General features: G+C 37.2%; 1 protein-coding gene across 2 annotated transcripts in view; it reads left to right on the top strand.

Moving 5' to 3' along the window:
• The window catches only part of drp2 (dystrophin related protein 2), a 116,849-nt gene that overhangs the window by 52,131 nt on the left and 43,999 nt on the right, over positions 1-20,719 (top strand). For both annotated transcript variants that reach the window (XM_041990499.1, XM_041990501.1), the window contains exons 4-8: positions 4,378-4,498; positions 5,031-5,142; positions 7,205-7,361; positions 10,801-10,947; positions 17,766-17,844. In XM_041990499.1, coding sequence (XP_041846433.1) covers positions 4,378-4,498; positions 5,031-5,142; positions 7,205-7,361; positions 10,801-10,947; positions 17,766-17,844 — 616 coding nt within the window. The remainder of the gene's footprint in view (positions 1-4,377; positions 4,499-5,030; positions 5,143-7,204; positions 7,362-10,800; positions 10,948-17,765; positions 17,845-20,719) is intronic.

The following is a 20,719-nucleotide window of genomic DNA, read 5'->3' on the forward strand; positions in this document are numbered from 1 at the left end:
CCACAATTATTCAGCTAAACTGCATATGTATGATCAGGATGCTGATGGATATCTATCTCTGCATTTACTGGTCAAACAAAACAAGCACTGTGTATTGATGTTTTTTTTTTTTTTTTTATTAAATTTTTTTTTTTAGCTTGGGGGTGAATACATGCACATATCTTTCTCTTTCAGACCTGGGGTGAAGTATTGATAGAAAATATAATAATTCGCAATGGCAAATGTATAAAAGGGTTTTATTTCACAATTCTACTTCCTTAAAAGGCTGGGGGAAATATTTTTGTGGACATGTCAGTTTTTTAATAATTTCTAGAAGTCCCTCAGGTTGTGTGAGGTTGTTTCAGAAGAATCTTTACATTTTAAACACTTAGAAAAAAAACTTTTTTAGGTGGATTTTAATGAGTTAACTGCGACCAGTGCTTAGCATCTCATGTTCATTCTGAGCTGAATGTGACTGAGATTTACAATGCAAATGCCCAAAAAGTTGTTGGGATGTTGTTTATAATGTAAATAAAAACAGAATGCAATGATTTGGACATCTTAAAGGCCCATGTTGTATTTCCAGTAGAACACAAACAAGATATCAGATGTTGGAACTGAGATTAATTAAAGCATTTAATGGAAAATATTCCTCCTCAAAAAAGCTACACCAAGGTGATGTTTACCATTGTGTAGCATTCCTCTTTTTTTAACAACTGTCTGTAAATATCTTGGAAATTAGTGGACCAGTTGCTGGAGTTTTAGGAATGTTGTCTCATTCTTGTCTGATGCAGGATCCTAGCTGATCAACAGTCCCAGCCTTTGTTCCTGGATTTTTTATTTTATAAGGCACCAAATGTTTTCTATTGATGAAAGGTCTGGACTGCAGGCAGATCAGTTCAGCACCCGGACTCTTCTCCTGCATAGCAGTGCTATTGTGATGGATGCAGGATGTGGTTTAGCATTGTCTTTCTGAAATTATGCAAGTTCATCCCTGATAGAGATGTATTAACATAAAACAGGATAGGGAATCTTTGCCCTTGTCCTGCAAGTTTTCAAAGTTTCCTGGCTCCAACACACCTGACTGAAATTAACAAGTCACTGCAGAGCTTGATGTAATGTTGGATCCATTTTATTTTAATCGGGTGTGTTGGAGCAGGGAAACATTGAAAACTTGCAGGCCTGTGGATCCTTAGGGACAAGAGGTCCCCACTACTACTACTATTTACTTTTCAGCATTGATGGTGCCTACCACAGGAAACAATGTCCATGGTTTCCAATAAAGAATTTCAAATTTTGATTAATCGGACTACCGAACATTTTCCACTGTACCCCCGACCATCTGGTTCAAAGGACACAGCGGCCTTTCTGGATCGGGCTCAGATAGTTTTCATCCTTGCGTGATTGAGCTTCAACCTGCGTTTGTGGATTACAACTGTGTTCACGCAGCAGGATGACTAGAAGTGAAACGTGATAATGGAAATCAGATGATGAAATCTCTCCGTTTCAACATCTAATATGTTGTTTATGTTCTATTGGGAATAAGATTTGCAAACAATTGCATTCTATTTTCATATAGTTTGTACACAGCGTGACATTATTTCCTCTTCTTTTGTTCTAAGTTTACTCTACAATAAAGGTGACCAGTTTTAGTTTAGTAAAATATGCCATTGCCTCCATCTTGGCTTGTTATGACTAGTTAGATTATATTTACTATGAACAAAATCTTGTTATAGCATGAAAACATAACGTTCTTCTGACAGTACCCTTGTTTTTCTCTTGTTGAGGACACCAGCACTATGCCCTCACAAAATTGTATTACACTGGTAATATTAATAATGCATTTATTACACTAATAATCTTTTTTTTTTCTTTTTTTTTTTTTTTTAAATCTGACTTGTCCAGCATCATGACAGCTGAATGTCTAATATAACTAACAATAATAATAATCATCATGTGACAAAGTGCTTTCAAGAAGGGATAATGATAATAATGGGGAGTTAAGTCGAATGCATTGTCCCTATAACTGAATCATAAAATATGTGATAAACTGGAAAAGGCTTTCACCAAGAGGAGTTGAAAGTATTGCCAGACTTGGTGGACCTTAATTTACCTTCATCAGATGGGAGCACCATTTGTGGATCCCAGTGGTCAGAAGAATGCACACCAACACAAAAAGTCTGGCATTTGTCTTTTAGGGGAAAAGGCCATTTAAAGCTTTATAGATGAACAGTAAGATCTTAAAATCAATATAAAATCTAACAGGAAGCTTGTGTAGGGAGGTAAGCACGGAGGTGATGTGCTTGTGCATTTTGTCCTGGTAATGAGTCCAAATGCATTTTGAATCAACTGGAGGCAACAGAGGTCGGCCTGGCTGACATCTGAGTAAACACATTTACACACAGATATAGATAACATTTTTGACTTGAGCATCTATATTCAGGTTACAATAAATAACTTAGGTAAAATATGACTTCTTTATTCTTATCAGACTGCATGATATTATTTAAAAAGACTTGCAATATTGCTCACATCTGAACTTCCTTTCTGGCCGCAGTTGGTATCTTGTTTTGTTTCTGGGCCTTCTGCAGCAACGGCAACTGGAACTAATGTTTCAGAGCTGGATAAATAACCATTTCTGTTTCTTTCATTATTTTTTTTCCTTGTTATCTAGCCTTGATGTTTCAAACACTCCCTTTTAGTATTTTCCTGTATAATTGCACAAATGACAAGTGTTGGAGTCACTTTATTAATCTCTTTTTTTTTGGGCTTCATGTTCTCTTTTTGTGCTGCTTTAGTAATATGTATTGGTAATATCTTGTAAAACAGAAAAAACAGACTGTTTTCCCCCAGGTGGCCATAATGTTGGTCACTGGTAATAAATCACTTTAACTATAATCAATTCAAATCTGAGTCCAAGATAAAGATAATAGAAGTGTGAGATTTTTTGCCTGTTTTTATAACTTGGACACGATGGTCACTGAGTATTACAGAAAAATATTTCAAGTTTGGTTTGTTCTTACAGCTCTACAATTCAAATTTACCTCCACAGCTTAGTAATCTATACTATGATCAGCATAACATACCAGCGGAGAGGAAAACATGAATTCATGTCATGTTATATGAACATTAAGGCCCTGATCTATTAACGCTTTGTGTGTACTAAAACAGGTGCAGACGGCTTTGCTCCGCTAAAATCGGCCCAAGCTTATCTATCAAAGCCGCAAACATGGAACTGCGTCAGTTATCCTGGCAAAACTGCGCCGCTCTCCACTTTGCGTTTCTGAAGCTACTGCATATGCATTATGGGCGTTCCGGCCAGAAAGTGCACATTAGTGGGAGGAGACTATGCAAATAAATCTGGTTTGCGCAGCAGTGGGATTCATGTAGCCCGCAAATAGTTTGCGGTGTTTATGTTTGCTCTAAAAATAGCGTTTCTGAAAAGCAGGTGCTAATTGGCACAACAGTATACGCGCAATGGCTGCAGTAATAATTTTAAGGAGGAGGCACAGACACCATGAAAGGCGACTAAGATAATGCATTTTTTTCTATTATATTAATATATTTAGAATGCCAGAGAAGAGGATTGTGGAGACGATCCAGCGTTGCAATATTAGAATTGCTGGATAAGTTTAAAGACTTTATCATGCCTGTCTTTTATTATTATTATTATTATTATTATTATTATTATTATTATTATTATTATTATTATTATTATTATTATTATTATTTCTTTATAGCTTTTAAACCTTTATTATTTCTTATTTGTTCCTTGCATGTTTTTATATGTACAATACCTTGGTTCCTAAAGGTTGTTGTTAGTGTGCCTTATAAATAAATTGAACTTGAATATGAAACTATATTGCAGCATTTCTGGTGACATTTAGATTTTTTTCCTCGACTTCCGCAATATTTTTATTTGTCTCCTTTATTTGTCTCAACTTCTATCGGATAAAAGTTAATTTTGCGTTTGCGGTTTCCTTGCTCTCCAGAACCTTACATGACAGAGCAAACAGCGCCGCTAAATCCTCATTTAAATACTGCTGTTTGCTCCGCAAATGATAACAGGAGCAGTCTTAATAGATCAGGCGCTAATCGTAGAAACATAACCAGAGCAAAACTGCGCAGCAAATGTTAAATAGCGCAGCAGTTTTGCCCTCGTCATAACTCAGCCCCTAAGTGTATTGAGTAATATACCATAATCAACAATGATGCATTATTTGATATTAAAGATGATTTCTCTTATTTGACTGTTTGTTATTACATTAAAGATACAGAATTACTTTTAGTCTGCATTAAATGAAGTTATCTAACTTGAAAAATGGCCACAGGTTCAACTCCTTCAGTACATCTCAAACAACTTGAAGCTTTCATTCTTCCTTCTTTGTCTTTCTCCAGGCATTCATGGAGGATGTGAAGTCTCGCGGGCCCTTCATCTACTCTGTTTTGGAATCTGCCCAGGCCTTTCTGGCTCAGCACCCCTTCCAGGAGCCAGAGGAGACCTTGCCCGATGGAAAAGGTCTGCTCCCTCCATACTCTGTGCCAACTGCTGTGCAAGCCAAAATGTCACACTCACATTTCCCCTCAGCTGAACCCCAGAGTTCATTTGATAGGAACCACACAGGTGAAATCATCCATTAGTAGTTATTAGCAGTGATTTGTCTGGAGTCATGCTGAGTTTAGGGAAAGGGTTCAGGCCGGGACCAATTAGCTGTGGTTCACTAGCTCTAGAGAACCATCTGTTCAGATCAATAATGCAGCCTGCTTGACTGTTTCTCAGTCATCACATTCTCTTCTTGTTTGGCCCTTACCTCTGAGTGCTTACAGTAGAAATTTCCTTGACTGTATTGTTTTCCTCCTTTCCTCAGATTCTCTTACATTTCATTGAGTTGGTAAAACATCCTACTCAAATCGTTGCACCTCTCTTGTCTGACCTCTTACCCATCCTTCTTCTCAATCCTTATTATCTCTCCAGCAAATCTATTTATTACCTCCTTATTTGCACTTTTTGGCTCTTATCCCTGGCATCTAACCTCTCCTTCTTTCTGCAGAGGTATCTCCTCGTCGGCGGATCTTGAATGTGAGCCGGTCCGTGTGGAAGCAGGCGAATGTGGCCAGCGACCTGTGGGAAAAACTGACAGCACGCTGTGTGGACCGCCACAGGTTAGATACTATTTTTAACCACGTTTTTAAATCTACTGTAGATTAAATCAATGAAATTACTTTCTAGTCTATTGCCCCAGAAAATTCACTTAAGCACATTTATTTCAATACATCTATTAGATATCTGCAAGTTGTTTGGTGCCAAAAATACAGTCACACTCTAAATTTGTTCATTTTTAAAATAATCTATGAAGACCCAAAAAAATAAGAAAAATTAGAAGAACTTTTGGAGGTTTTCCCCTTTTACCTAAAACAATATTAAGCTTCTTATGCATTAAAACCCCTAATAACAACTTGATAGAAACAGTTTAAATAGGGTTTAACTTACATGGCCCATTTTTGTTCATAATGACTTAATTTTATTGATAATACCTTTATATTAAGTGATATCTAGAATATGATTGGTATCGGAACTTAAAAAATATCACATAAGTTTCCGACCTTAAAATTCTCTGCTTGTGACTCCATGTATCCACATTCTTGGAGATGTCTTTGTTCTACAGCATCCCGGTGCATTTTTTTTACAGTTCAAGGCATCATGTGACAATTGCATTTTGCTATATCAACACATTGGCAGTGAAGATAAGAGGACATTATCAGAGGAAGTGAGGAAAAGAGTGAAAGAGCAAGAGTTAAGACAATGATCAACTTTGATCTTTACTGGTTGGAGAGAGCTCATAGAAGAGACAGGATGAAAGAAATGGTGAATTGGCTTTCGTTATAGAGCACCAAAGTAGATAAATCTCTATTTGCCCAAAGTTCGGTAGTGCCAGTAAAACATTTGACAAGTTCTACTATCATTTTTTATGCCCAAGAGGGAAGTTGTAAAAACACAAGACCATTAAAAATTGCAGTCTGTGTGAGTAATGTTGATCCAACATTTATATTCAAGTTTAAGGTCAATAATCAGAAAATTCTTAGTGGAAATTTTTTTCAAAAGATCAACTTTTTTCTAGTCTTAGTATCCTAGAAAGTTATAGTTTGGGTAGTATGTTCTTTAAATATTACATGAATAGTTATTAATGAATTTTTACTGTCCAGTTCCTAAATAAAATAATGCTCAAATTCTTTTTATCTAAAAGCTAAAATGTTAGAGCTTAGAAGTTCATAACTTCCATTATGAACAAAGAATAAACTTGTGCTTAAACATAAATGATCTAGCAGATGTCAAGGACTGAAAGATTCTCATATTTTTTCAGTTTGGGGTTTGTTCCATTTATCAAATGAGAATGTGTCTCAAAGACGTTTGATTTTAAAGTAGGCATGAATTTCATTAGAAACAGTATATACATATACACTGCCTTGCCAACAAAAATGTCACCACCAAAAAAAAAAAAAAAAAGAGTCATAGGCTAATATTTTATAGCTTTTGCAATGTCTGAAGATTCATTTCCACTCAGTGTTGAATTCATTTTTCACCAAGATCTTTTATTGATGATGGGAGAGTCCGACAACTGCGCAAAGCCTTCTTGCACATCCCAAAGATTCTCAATGGGATTCAGGTCTTGATTCTGTGGGGGCCAATCCATGTGTGAAAATGATGCCTCATGCTCCTGGCATTGCCATCTTGGAATCTTCTGGTGCCTTCAGGGAAGAAAACATCAGTTAATAGAAAAACCTGGCCATTCAGTGTATTCAGGTATCAGCTGACTTCATTCTTTGGGGGTATTCTGTAACAAGGTTATGCAACAATATATTACACATAACAACACTACCGTAAGATAATAATAATATTAATCAATTAGGAAAACATATATAAAAATATATGTTGAACTGATTAAGTGTACTAAAAGGCATTGTCTCCACTCAGGATCTGTTGGGTAACATTTTTCTGTGTTTTATCCAACAGATAAAAAACTCAAAAAGTGTCTCCTTACTAAGCTTTAATCTGTATATGTTAACTGTTATTTTCTTCAACATAATTGTGCACACAACTCTACTAAACTAAAAAAACATTTTGTAAATATATATAAACGGCTGTTAATTTTGCATTCTGGCATTGGTACCAAACTTGAGGTTGGGTGGAAAACTGCAGTGGATTTAATTTTCAACTAACTTCCAGACACATGGAGAGGACGCTTGAGCGCCTTCTACAGATCCAGGCAGCCATGGAGGAGCTGGCAGGGGCCCTGGGGCAGGCAGAGGGAGTGAGAGATGCCTGGGAGCCTGTTGGTGACCTCTTCATTGACTCCCTGCAAGATCACATAGATGCTACTAAGGTGGACACACAGAGCAAATCACACTGCAGCACACACTCTCCTACTTGTTTTTCTTATTATCTTCATAATACACACTCACACACACACACATATACAAACTCTTTTGCAAGCTGACACATTATCATTAAACCTCTTACAAGACAAATTAGTTTAACCTGCGGAGTAGTAATTTCAGTGCATTATGTTATTTATTTATTTTTTGCTTTCTGGCACTTGCTAGGCCAAGATTGTAAATAAGAATTTCTTCTTATCTTTTGCCTGGTAAAATAAAGTTTAAATAAAATAAATAAATAAAACAGAGGAATTTAATTGTCTCCTTAGAGTTAATCGCCTTAAGCTATCCCTGAGTAAGCACACATTGTAGCTCTTTGACATGCAGTAAACAAAATACCAAAACAGCATCATCTGACTTGTTTTTGTCACAAAAAAGCTCTACAGTGATAAGTTAGTCATGAATAAATGAGCCACTTATCAGACTGTGATGCTTCAAAATGTTTGTTTTACTTTCCTGTGTACACATTTCTGTCAGAGTAGCTGTGATCTGACAGATAATGACAAGGACGTGGCACTTCAAAATGACACGGTGAGATGGCAAGGGTTACAATCCACAGTTGAATAGACATTGTTGAACAAATGGCAGGTCATTGGTTTAGTCATTATGGAGCGCCGAGTGCTGCTGCTGCTGCCTGTAATTGTGTGGCACTATTCATTATAAGTGAGGCCCCTTCACAGTAATCTCGTCACTGTTTGGACTCCTGTCACAGCCAGCACATGTTCCACTCAGTCTTTAGGGAAGGCTTGTCAGTTCAGCCACATCTTCACTCTTATGTGCTTACACCCACACATATGAAAAAGTAGACACATGGATGCACATAGGCTGTGAATATAAACCAGTGGCAGCTGGTGACACCTTTGAATGTCTTGTTTTGGCTGATCAAAAGTTTGAATTCAAAACAAAGAACCTTATAATGATGATTATCACACTGTACTATTTTGTGGTTGATCAACTCCAGTCCGTTTATTGTTCTCAGATTAAACAGCACATGCTGACAAAAAATGCCTGCACACTTGCTCGTAGACTGTTATGATAAAAATGTTCTTATTCCTTTTCACAAGTTATTTTTGTTGCCCGTTGGCATTTCCACACAAGCAGCATAAATTCAATTATCAGGATTTCATTTTCTTCCAACAACAGAACACATTTATCAAATTTCACAAATAAATTGTAAGAAAAAGAAGTTTCCCGGGCTTCCTTAGATAGACAATAATGGTTTATATGAAACATTAATTTGATTTCAGCTTCATTGGTGCATCATTTAAACCTAATTGTAATTTGTTTGGGATAAATGTTTTCACATGCATTTATATCCTGTTGTTCTGTTAGCTAATTCCTTACAGTCAGCCTGAGTTTTTTAAGATTTATGCCACACAGATTACTAAGTTTGAATGTTATACTGTAACAGTACCTTTTACTTCCACTTAAAGGCATCAGTTTAAGATGTCTGCCAACCATTACAGATATAAGTTGAATAGGTTAAAACACTACAAAGAATGCACTACAGTTGAACTGGCACACTAGCATCTGCACACTGAGGCTGCAGATGCATTTCTTTATCATCCAGATGATTCTTCAGCCCTCAGGTGCTCCTCAAGATAAGCAATCATAGTAGGACAGAGGTGCTTGGACAGTATGTTAAATAGATTACGTGTTTGTAGCTGAATGTGGAATGAGGATTCTTCAATACTGACCTGAGGGTAAAACTATATCAAGAGGCCTTAGCGCAAGCTAGCTACAAATGATGATATGGAGCTAAAGGATAATGGTTAAATGAAATGGGAATATTTGTCTGCTGGATGAGGCATTCTCTGAATTCATTGTACACCAGCCAAAGACACAAAAATGTGAAATGTTACAAAATGTTTATGCATTATTGTAGCATATTTTTCCATAACCGAGCAGCCCTAACTCATTTTAACGTTCAGCGGTTTTAATGTTGTGGCTAATTGGTCGATGTAAAATAATACATTGATCTTACCAACACAAACAGAGCTGCAGTTTCAACAAACTAACAAAACATAGGCTTTGGAGATGACATTACACATTGATTCAATACTGATTGGTTTAAAGTTAGTTTGAGCTGGCTTCAGATGGGAGAGTATAAAAAGTATTTTAAAAATGACAAATAACAAGCAGGCATCACCACACCACTACAAAGCAGATTGTTGGCTTTTTAACAGCAGAGCAAAGCTAAGAAGTGAACAAGCGCAGCCTCCACATACTTTTAAAAGCCAGGATGGTCATAATGTGAATCCAATGAATCAGAAAAAGTTAAACATCACTTTGAAAAAAAACATCACATATTATTTTGTCTGAAATATTCAATAAATAGGGGTAAATAACAACTTAAAGCCAAAACTTATATTCAAGCCATAATGTGAGAGGGTTTTCAGAGGGTAGATCCAGTAATGTTCATTCCCAGTGGGCTAAATGTCAGTGTTGCCTCCTCCAGGGAAGAACAATGTGTTTTCAGTTCTTTTAAATCTTAAAGAGGAAAGGAAACACAACTGAAATGTTAAATTTAGTCACATTAATAGTTGATAATTTAATCTTCTACTGTAAAAATAATATTAACATGTAACAGTGGGACTGTGTTCATTAACACAAGGCTTCAGTGCTGAGCTCATCTTTCCCACATATAATCCCTTTACCAGGAGTAAGTAGTGCAACAAATAAAATGGTTGTTGACCACAGGGATACTTTAGATACTAAAGCTTCAATTGCTACCAATCAGTTAGGAAATGGGTATGAATATACCAGAAAATTATTTTGCAATTTATTTCTTTTACATATAATGTGTCTTTGAATACACTGACTAGCAAATAATATATTGTGGTAAATGGTGTCTTTACCATTTTGACCTAATAACTTATGCCAAAATAAATTAGTATAATATTTTCTATTTATGATATAACCATTTAGGTATTTTTTGTTTTAAATAGTTTTCTCTTAGTCTGTTAAATATGTAGTAAATGGGCAGATGTAAGCACACACACTGTACACTACCCACACTCTTGCACTCTGTTTTTCATGTTGTATTCAGTTTATTTTAGAAATTCCCTGGTCCCCTCTCATTATTTACACATATGAGCAGATGCATGTTCCCGTCAATATCATTACACATTCTTTCCCTTTGATTATAAGATATTAGTACAGAGCAACTGCCAAATATTTTGTACACTATGGCTGGAAGCTATGTATAAGGGATCAAGATTAGATTGATTTTTCTTATTTTTCAGTGTGAGTGGAGTTGGGCTGTTCTCTTCATCTCTATTTTTATCATATACAATATGCCATCTGTTTTCTAATTTTTCCTCTTTTCTCTTCTTTCCCATCCACCGCTTTCTACCCTCCTGCTTGTGCTTGCTCTGGCTCTTGCAGCTTTTCAAGGAGGAGCTGACCCAGGTGAAAGAGGGCATGAAACACATCAATGATCTAGCCCACCAGTTGGCAATCTCCGATGTCCATTTATCCATGGAGAATGCCCGTGCCCTGGAGCATCTCAACAACAGATGGAAAGTGCTTCAGGTAGAGTTCATTCCTGGGTTTGTGTTTATTCTTTTATCTTGTCAGCAGCAGTTTATTCAGCAGTAACTCAGTGACATAAAGGATCAAATTTACATGTAATATTTGGGACCTTAGAGGTGCCTCACCTGGGTCTCTTGGGACTGCTACTGGTCAAGGCAGCACCACACTACCCACACACATACAGCTCATCTAAGTCTGCTTTGCTTTGTGTTACTTCCCATTTCATAATGCATATAACTATCGCTGGCTACAGCAGATAGCGCCTGATTTTTGGAGGGAACCAAGCTATCTACTTGCCCTTGCCTCCAGTAATGTCCTCTAGCTGTAGCTTTGTACAAGAGATGAGAGTGGGAATAATCTCCTCACTTAACTTTCTGACTAATAGACAAACTTTCCAAAACTATTTCTAAAACCAAGTATTTTTAAATGAGTTTGAATGGATGAATGAATGAATGAATAAATGAATAAATGAATGAATGAATGAATGAATGAATGAATAAATGAATGAATGAATGAATGAATGAATGAATGAATGAATGAATGAATGAATGAATTGAAAGCTTAATAGTTTGTCTACTACCCTGTATTCTAGCAACCATTATTTTCACCACTTCATTCAAGTGGTAACCCGATTTATTTACTTTTCTGTTTGAAGAAAGATTTAGGGAAATAGAAAAGTAATTTAGATGACACTCATTAGTTTGGACTTTGTACTAGTGTTTGCAGTCAATTGTCTCCCCAAAAGCATTGTAATAAATCTTTTAAAGCTTGAGAGTTGTTTCCCAAAAGTAGTGTAGACATGACGAGAAGAAATTGCAGTAGATTAATGAGAGTTTCCACCCACTCATTGGAGGCTAAAATCCCTGGAGAAAGAGAGGGGAAAAAACAACTTTTGTTGTACTTGTTCATTTTCAAGTCTAAACTGTGTTGAAGCTGAGGTCAGAAGAAATCCTAAAAAGGCTGGGAACAGAACTCTGGGTAGTGGCCAGAAATTAAACCCATTCTTTATCTACATCTTACCTTTTCCACAAACTTTAATGTTTGTTGTTTTTACTTTACCTTATCCGAGTGACCTGCTAAAGTCACTCATTAGGGCTTAGACTTATGAAAGCTTGAAAATGGCCAAGAGAAGATTTTCAGGCATTCATAAGAGATGTTTTGTGTTGAATTAGTAGAATAAAAAAGGAAAATATAACTACAAGTAAAAACAAACAAAAACAAACAAAAAAAATAAGATTTTTACTGATTTACTTCCACAATTTACCTTCTAAATGTCATCATCATCTCTATCTGCCTCCTCCTGTCCAACATTTGAATCTTTTCTGGCTGTAGTAGCATTTCGCTTCATGTTCCGAAACTTCCACTTTATTTATATTTTGCCATTTATGACGACTTTATAACAGCATGACATTGACAATGTAAGACAATGTCCAAAGTACTATTTTAATGTGACTTTTGAAGCAACATCTGCCTCAAGTAGAAGCTGAATTCTGACACGTTTACCTTCTTGATATGCACATTAAGCCATTGCTTGGACTCATTTAAAGCACTCACATTTTGTATGTATCTTTAATGTATTGCACTTTAATATGCATTTGGAATGATCTACAGTGGCATCTATAGCTGACAGCACATGCATTCTTTAATGGTCCTCATGACTTACAAATGGGTCCTTTCCGGGTAATTTATCTCACAGTCCAAAGACTTGGATGTTAGGTTACTTAGTGACTTCAAATTCTCCCTAGGATTTAGTGTTTGTTTGTCTTTCTGTGTTGGCTCTGCGATGGATAGTCAACCTGTCCAGAGTATACCCTGCCTCCCACTTAGTAGTTGCTGGGATGGTCTCCAGTTCCCCTGAGATCCTGCATTAGAATAAGCAGGTATAGAAAAAAAGATGCATGGTTTTGGCCCAATTTAAGATGAGTAAGTTTTAAAAGATGACCACACTCAGCAGATTTTTAGGAACACCATGTTATTTAGCCACATTTTGAAACATCCTTAAAAAAATCAGTCAGTTGTTTGGATACATAAAGTCAGAGTATTGCTGTTAACTATATTAATCTCTATGCTGTCAGTTTATCCATTATCCAATAACTGCTTCCAGTAAAATCAATAAAAAAAATCAATCTCAAACATCTGTGAATTTGACTATATATCGTTAACACATCTGAATCCAACGGGGCATCTTTGGTATGAAGCAGACTTGTCAGTCTGGAGCATGAATGCCTGACTGACACATTTTAACACATGCACTTACACGAGGAGGGCAATACTTCAATGAATTCAAAGCACTCACTCTCAAAGCCTTTTTGAAGATTGAACTGAACTTGCCCTCCCCTCAATGCTTTGCTAAATGTATGGATGCACTATCCACAGTGCATTAGTGTTAACTGATGTTTTTTTCAAGTATCAGTTGCATCCATCATCAGCAAACTGCTCATGCTCCCTACAAGCACAACAAAACCCATTCAGCTTTCACCTCATGTTAGAATGTAATGTTCCTTTTAGATAACGTTCATGACACCTTTCCACAGCCACAGCGTCCTCTTCTGCTCTCTGTCTCTCTTTTCTGAACTTGATGGTTTAGGGCTTCTTGAACGATTCTCAGAAATTAATTTCCCAGCATCCACTTTGCTCCCTTGCTGTGCACTGACTCTGTTCTGCTTTCAAATTGCCTCTGTGGCTCAGAAATTGCCCAGAGTGACACAGTTGGTGAAGAGAACAGAGTAAAACTAAACAGAACAGAGAAGCCGTATGTTTGATTTGTAAGCCTGTGTTTTTCCCTGTTCCCTGTTCCCTGTTCAGATTGAAACTAATAAAGTCAAATTCTTAAACCTTTCTCCTCCAAGTGACACCTATTGAATTGTTTTCAACAAATAATCAAAGCCAGACTAAGCTGCATGCCATTGTTTTGGGAATATTTTCTTATATCTTGTTCTAGGTTGGAAAAGTGTAGAATGATGCTGTATGGCAGGGGTGCCCAAGTTTGGTTCTCGAGATCTACCATCCTGCAACTTTTAGATGCAACCCTTCTCCAACACACTTGAATCAGATGTCATCTGCATGTCATTCAGCTCAGCAGAGGCCTGGTAACGAGCCAGTCATTTGATTCAGGTGTGTTGGAGAAGGGTTGCGTCTAAAAGTTGCAGGATGGTAGATCTCGAGGACCGGACTTGGGCACCCCTGCTGTATGGTAATGTTGGTCTGTCAACTGGTCTGCACAAAACTATGGTCCAGACTGAAATACTGTATCTCTGTAACTATATGATTGATTGCCATGACATTTTGCAGACATTCATTGTCCCAAGAGTCTGTTTCTTAATGGCTCCCATGATCGTCTAACCTTTCTATCACAACCTCACGAAGTTGACATTTGTGGTTCTAAGGGAAATATCTTTAGAACTACTGGATGTATTATGAGGGTATCACTCAAAGTTGTGCCTCTCACAAAAGTGATTTTCATCACTTTTGTGGTTTAGAGAAAAAAAAAACAATTTGGTTTGTGACTGAATAACATCAAACTAAACTAACTAAAAACATTCTTTTCAGCTGTTGTGCATTAAGCATTATTCATAAATTTTGCACAGTAAATGGAAAATGAACTAATAAAATCATTAGCACTGTGAACATAGTAAGAAGTATTTATTTTAATTGTTGCTGTGTTTAAGTATGGGAATTTACAAAAACAACAGCATAGCTATAATTTTTATGATATGATCTTGATCCCTACAGTATAGTCTTCTCACTACAAACCTGACAAGTGACTTGTACTCAGTTCAGATACTGTACATATTAAAAGCAGCTCTTCTTTTCAGCTGCATCTGCAGCCTTCCTCAGAAAAGTCTGCTCACATGTTCCTGACGCGTTGCTAATGTGTTATCAGCTGTTTTCCGTGCGGTGTGCCCGTTCCAGCAAACCTGTCAGATCCGCTAAGATAGCCACAGCCCCTGCCATGTGGTGGTCTCTGGAGTAGGGAATCCCAGGTTGTGAGAGCATGTACTCCCTCTCGTCCCAGTTCATGGGGTTGCTAGCCTGCAGTGATCTGATATGGCTGATTATAAATTCTCCTGTTCTGCCTTCTTTTCTGAATAGAAGAATAAAAAAAAACAATTTATTGAGATAAGACGATGGTTTATGTATCGGGATTTATTTAAAGTTCATTTGACCTTTACCGGGTCTTGAAAGTAGGTAGATATAACCACAGATGAACAACAGCACATGACTTATTATATTTCCTTTTATATTTAATAAAAACTAAGACAAAATGGGACTAGACCATTACAACACTTTGATTCTTTCCTTTTTCAGTCATTCTGATGTAGCCCAAATCATCACACATCCACCACTTTGCTTGACATTTGGTATTGAGTGTTTGTACTGTATTTTTATTTTTTTTTTAACCAAATTTAGGGCTGTGTGTTATGACTGAAGATCTTCTCTTTGGTCTAGAAAATTTTTTTATCTTAAAATCCTTTTTAATACAACTGGGTGCTTCAAAACTTGGAAAGTGCTAAAACTTCTGGTTTAAAGCAATAGAGATTGTCAGTAAATCAGTTGTATTTAATGAACAGCACTTGGCTGTTACTGAACCCCTTGATTCCAGTGGAACCAGTAAATAATGACACATATTACCAGTACTTGTTGTTCATCTCACAAACCTATAATTGAAAGATGGTGTACTTTTATTTTTACATGATCAGTTATATAAGTTAGTAGTGCCTGTGAAAGTATAACTACACCCCCTACTTTTTGCGTAACTCCACCCACTGCCAAATTTGACAAATGCCTGAAACTGCAATGGTTGGGGTGCGAGATGTGGGGTGATCAGAGAACAGAGAGTGGTGGTGAATGATTGATAGACAGCAGCCCAGTGGCCACTAGATAGATGGAAAGCGAGATTCACCAAGCAGCCATGCCACAGAACAGTCTTTGAGACTCCCCACGGATCTTTGCTCCAACTCACCTGACTCAAATTAATGAGTGCAGAACTTGATATGCTGTTAGAGCAATTTAATTTAATTTAGGTGTGTTGAAGCATGAATACCTTGAAAATCTGCTGGACTGCGGGCCCTTGTAGGACCAAATTGAGTAGCCCTAGTATAAAGCATACACCCAGATTTAGTGAAATTGGATGCATGTGTCTTTTTAACAGGTTCTGTTTCCATATGATTGTTATGTTTCTTTGTAGCTGTTATTTCTGGCTATTATTTAAACAATGATCATGTTTAAGTATCCTTTGCTTAAAAACTGAAAACTTCATGTTCTGCAGATACAGCCGTTACAGCACTTTTTTTTCCAATATGTGGAAAAGAACAAGCTTACATAAAAATAGCAACAACTGTCAGTCTTCATACACATCATTTGCCCACTTCCTTCAGTATTAATTAAAATATTCGGAGTTACTTGTTTATAGCATTGCACAGTGAAGTTTGATCGCCTTTTCCAATTATTTATTGTGTCAAACTGGAATTATCAAGCAAATTGAGAGGATTTTTGGGAGATCTACGTAGAACAGATCTGAGGCTTGTATTTGTGTGTTTTCTCTTTTTTACAGGACAATTGCTGCTCAATCTTTGTTCTGTATGTACTGTGTATCCTCAGGGCGTTGATTCAGGAAGTCAGCGAAAGCCTCAAAACATCCCTAGATTATCAATATGGCTCATAACCAGCTGACATTTATCTCTCAGATCTTCTGTTCCATCAGTTGAGCCTTAGCGACATACGAGGAAACAGGTGTTGCTCATTGTTTACAGAACATGATGTCAGCCTTCTTTCAGCTGCCTTTCATACACTTCTGTGATCTGTACCAATCCAGATTATTAAAATAAATCGAACAGGATACACAAATATAGATTTTAAATGCAAACAAAATGAGGAAATCTTTTTCTTAAGTTATATTTTAATTAAAATGACAAATTGTAAATCCCAGCAACATCCTGTGGCCTATTTGTTTTGGCTGCACTGAGGGTAGAAAAAAAAATCTATTCAAAATTTAATTTGCTAATAAATGTCGATCATGGATAATTTACTCATTTGTCTTCCTTATGGCCCCCAAATTGCCTGTACAACAAATAAATTGTACAACACAGAACAGTTGGCAGTATCATCTCCAGGGCACATTGACAGTGCTCTGTATTAGTCTCATCCAATTTAAATCCTCAATATGTATTTTTATCTTCTGGTGGGGGAGAAATGAAAAATTACAATCAAATGAGGGCTCCTTTTGGACTCTTCAATCTTTCCCTTTTCTTTTTCTGCCTTTGTCTGCGTCTTTACCTCACAGCGAATGGATTTATTTCCAGTTGTTCGAGGACACATTTCAACACATCTAGCTGAAGGCGGATTTGTGTGCCAAACCCAATGCTTTTCAAATAAACTAGGATTAGTGAGACTAAATCCCATTTGGTGGGAAACACACCTGTTATGAAATGTTTTACGACTGTAATGGCAAACTTAATTCTGTCAACTCAGTCGCCATGGCTATTGACAGAAAACATTTGAAGCTTTGCAACCCTCTTTTTCCTCCAACTCCTTTCCAACACACAACTGCAAGCAGCTGTCCTCGTTTTCACCAAATATATTTTTTGTAATCTCAGTCTTCATTTCCTACCTGCTGCACTTCAAAGGCTTTCCAAGTCCTTCAAGAGCTAGGACAGCAGAGGAAAAAAAAGACATAATTTATATTCTGCAGTTAACTAATGGAGGAAAAACAGGTGGTCTGTGTGTGTGCTCTCCTATTGTTGAGATTTGTGACGGAGCGGGACAAACAGCAGGATTCCCTTTGATTTAACATTGTGTGTGTTTTTGTGTGTCCTCAGGGTTCCATAGAGGAGCGGCTGAAGCAGCTCCAGGATGCACACAGAGACTTTGGCCCTGGATCGCAACACTTCCTCTCCAGTAAGAGTCCTCTTCTGCTTTTTGAAGTTTGAGTCTTGTGTTGCACCAGTCTGTGCCATGCTGTGCCAAGGCACCATCTCAAAGAGAGTGTGTATGTGCGGGGATCAGGGAATGTGGGTTTGGTTTGGTCTACTGCCGTTAAGCTGTGATGAGCCTATGAATTGTAGAGTTTGAGTGTATGCCCATGGGGTTGTGTGTGCATTTGGGTTAGAGGTGGAGCTGGCACGCTTTGTTCGTCTGTCTTCTTCAGCCCCAGCACACATGGCCCTCATTTGAGATGAGATACACACTTGTAATTATAAATTCTGTTTCTCCTTCTACCTGCTGTTGCTCAGAAGTTACAGAGAAAGTAGCAGGGAGCCTGAAAATGTGATTTTATTTAAAGTGAAGATTTGGTGTAATAGTTCTATCCAAGCGTATGTGAAGTGGTTGCAGCTGCTCATGTGCCTGCAGTGTCCTCACCAAACCCAATTGGGATTTACTGCTCTAGCAGTGGTCAGAGTTGCCACACTGGGATCTGCATTTCTGACTACTTATTTGATATTTTATATTTAGCCTTTCGTTTTATTCAGGAAAGTCATTAAGAACAAACTCATAAGAACAATAGAAACCTGGCAAAAGGTAATTCCATTAATAATGGAAAAGGTTTCTGAGGACCATTTCAGTACAAACACAGTGTTTGTTTGGGTAACCTTTAACTAAATACATTTGGTATCATGAGTGATATAAGTAGTAACTAGTAAATACTCAGGGAGCACAAATCTCCACCAAGCCATAGGTTCACTCCCCTATTTCCATCATCAGGATAGATGCCATATCTTATTTAGAATCCTTGACCCTGGAAAAATACCCTTAAACACCAAGATAAAGAAGCTGCCTATATTAGTCTTAAAGTTACTGAATCACCAGATTCGGAATATCAGCTTGATCCTGGTCAAACAAAGGTTAAACATAATATCTACCTTCATTTTTCTTTTGCCAATGATTCTGGGCATTATCAGTGAAGTTAGAAACTCTAATGGCAAAATTATCCATATCTCCCAATAGAAAAGAATCCTTTAAAAAAAAAAATCCTGGATCCAGATGGTGATCTGGATCACCCCCACACTCTGATGACTTGTTCCTTATTTCATTTTTGATATTTCCTGAACGTTTTATCCAAATTTGTCCATAACGTTTTGAGTTATGTTGCTAACAGACAAACTAACACCACCAAAAACACAACCTCGGGCTTGGTGGAGGTAACTAACTGTCAACAAGCAACAGAGGAGAAGACATGGAAATTTATGTAAATGCACATGAACTGGTGAATATTACCCTGAGTGTGCAAGGATGTTCAGTTAAAAGAAGAATTGGGAGTGGGTTATATATTTATGATGAAACATTTATGGCAAACCACATAGCGGAGCTAAAAAGCTTCAGGAGAACAGCCTGCTGACTGATGTATGACATCCAAATACAAAAACATGAAAAGGATGTTCATTTGAACAAGATGCAGTTTAAGGTCAGAGAAAGTGGAGACAATAATTTTTGTTTTAATCTTAGGCTAACTGCTGATATGCAGTGACAAGGACTGAGTGCTGTCCAGCCAGTAACATGCAGCCAGCTCAGCTGTTTCACCCTTCTGAAACTCCCATATCACTCACTACCCATTATATAATGAACTATGTCGTGAGCTTGTTTTTTTGTAGTGGTGTATTGTGGAATCAATATTTCCCACAATGCTCAGGGAAAGTAGCATAGAATCTGTGACGATTGTCCATCCATCTGTTTTCTATAGCCAATAACATCATTCAGGCCTGTGAAGGTGCTGGAGCCTATCTCGGCTACTATCGAGAAAACTGCAGGGTACATCCTGGACAGGTTAACAGTCCATCACAGGGCCAACAGAGACAAACGAGGCAAGCAAGCAACCCCTCACAGTAACTCTTAGGATAAATTAACCAAACATGTAAGATTTTGGACTGTGGGCGGAACCTGGAGTTACCAGAGAGAACCCAGGCATGTGTATGTGGAGAACATGCACACTCCACACAGAAAGGCCCTGACAAGATTCACACCAAGAGCCTTCTTGGTGTGAACAGACCTACAGCAGGGCCAAACTCTTTTGTACAAGTTGAAGTCATTTTTTTTGTTTAAATTTAGAATACTTTTTGGATTCTTTTGACCTGTTTTATAGTAATGTATAAAACTTATTTTACTATTATACATGATTGCAAAGAATCTAGTATAAAATAACAGTAGTTTATTTATCATTTCAACTGCAAGCCCAGATAAATACATAAGTTGTGGCATAAAAATGTTGGGCTAAAAAAATTCTGAACAAGAAACATTCAGAGAGCACAGACCTCCACCAAGCCATTGTAATTTCTCTTGCCAATGACTGTGGGCGTTAGTTTTGAGTTAGAGGCTCTGATGGCAAAAAAGAAAACAAAAAAAAGAAACAAATACCAGTATTGGACTGGTGTGCTAAATTGTATAGCAGAGATGACGTCATTCATGGTACCATAAAAATGATCCAAGTAGTGTCCAAAAGGTCTTTTTTATTATAATGATATCATCTAGTCCTCTTAAAACACCCAAAGCAATCAGTAAGGATTAGTGGGTGGCTGAGTGATGTCACACACAGTCTGGGTTGGGTTATTTTGATGTGGTTGAAGGCTTAAGTAAAAATCTGATGGTGTATTAGGTCACATTTGTGCAGAAATATAAACAATTCTAAATCAAGCACTGCTGTATTTTATAGAGCATATAGTGTTTGTGCATGTTGTATAAATAAGGAGTCTACCAAAAATAGACCTCTTTAAAATTTCTGGATGGTATGATTTAAATAACATTGTCAGTCACTACTTTATTTAATAGGTAATGTGTGGAA

Source organism: Melanotaenia boesemani, chromosome 7 (assembly GCF_017639745.1).
Source record: "Melanotaenia boesemani isolate fMelBoe1 chromosome 7, fMelBoe1.pri, whole genome shotgun sequence".
NCBI lineage: Eukaryota > Metazoa > Chordata > Actinopteri > Atheriniformes > Melanotaeniidae > Melanotaenia > Melanotaenia boesemani.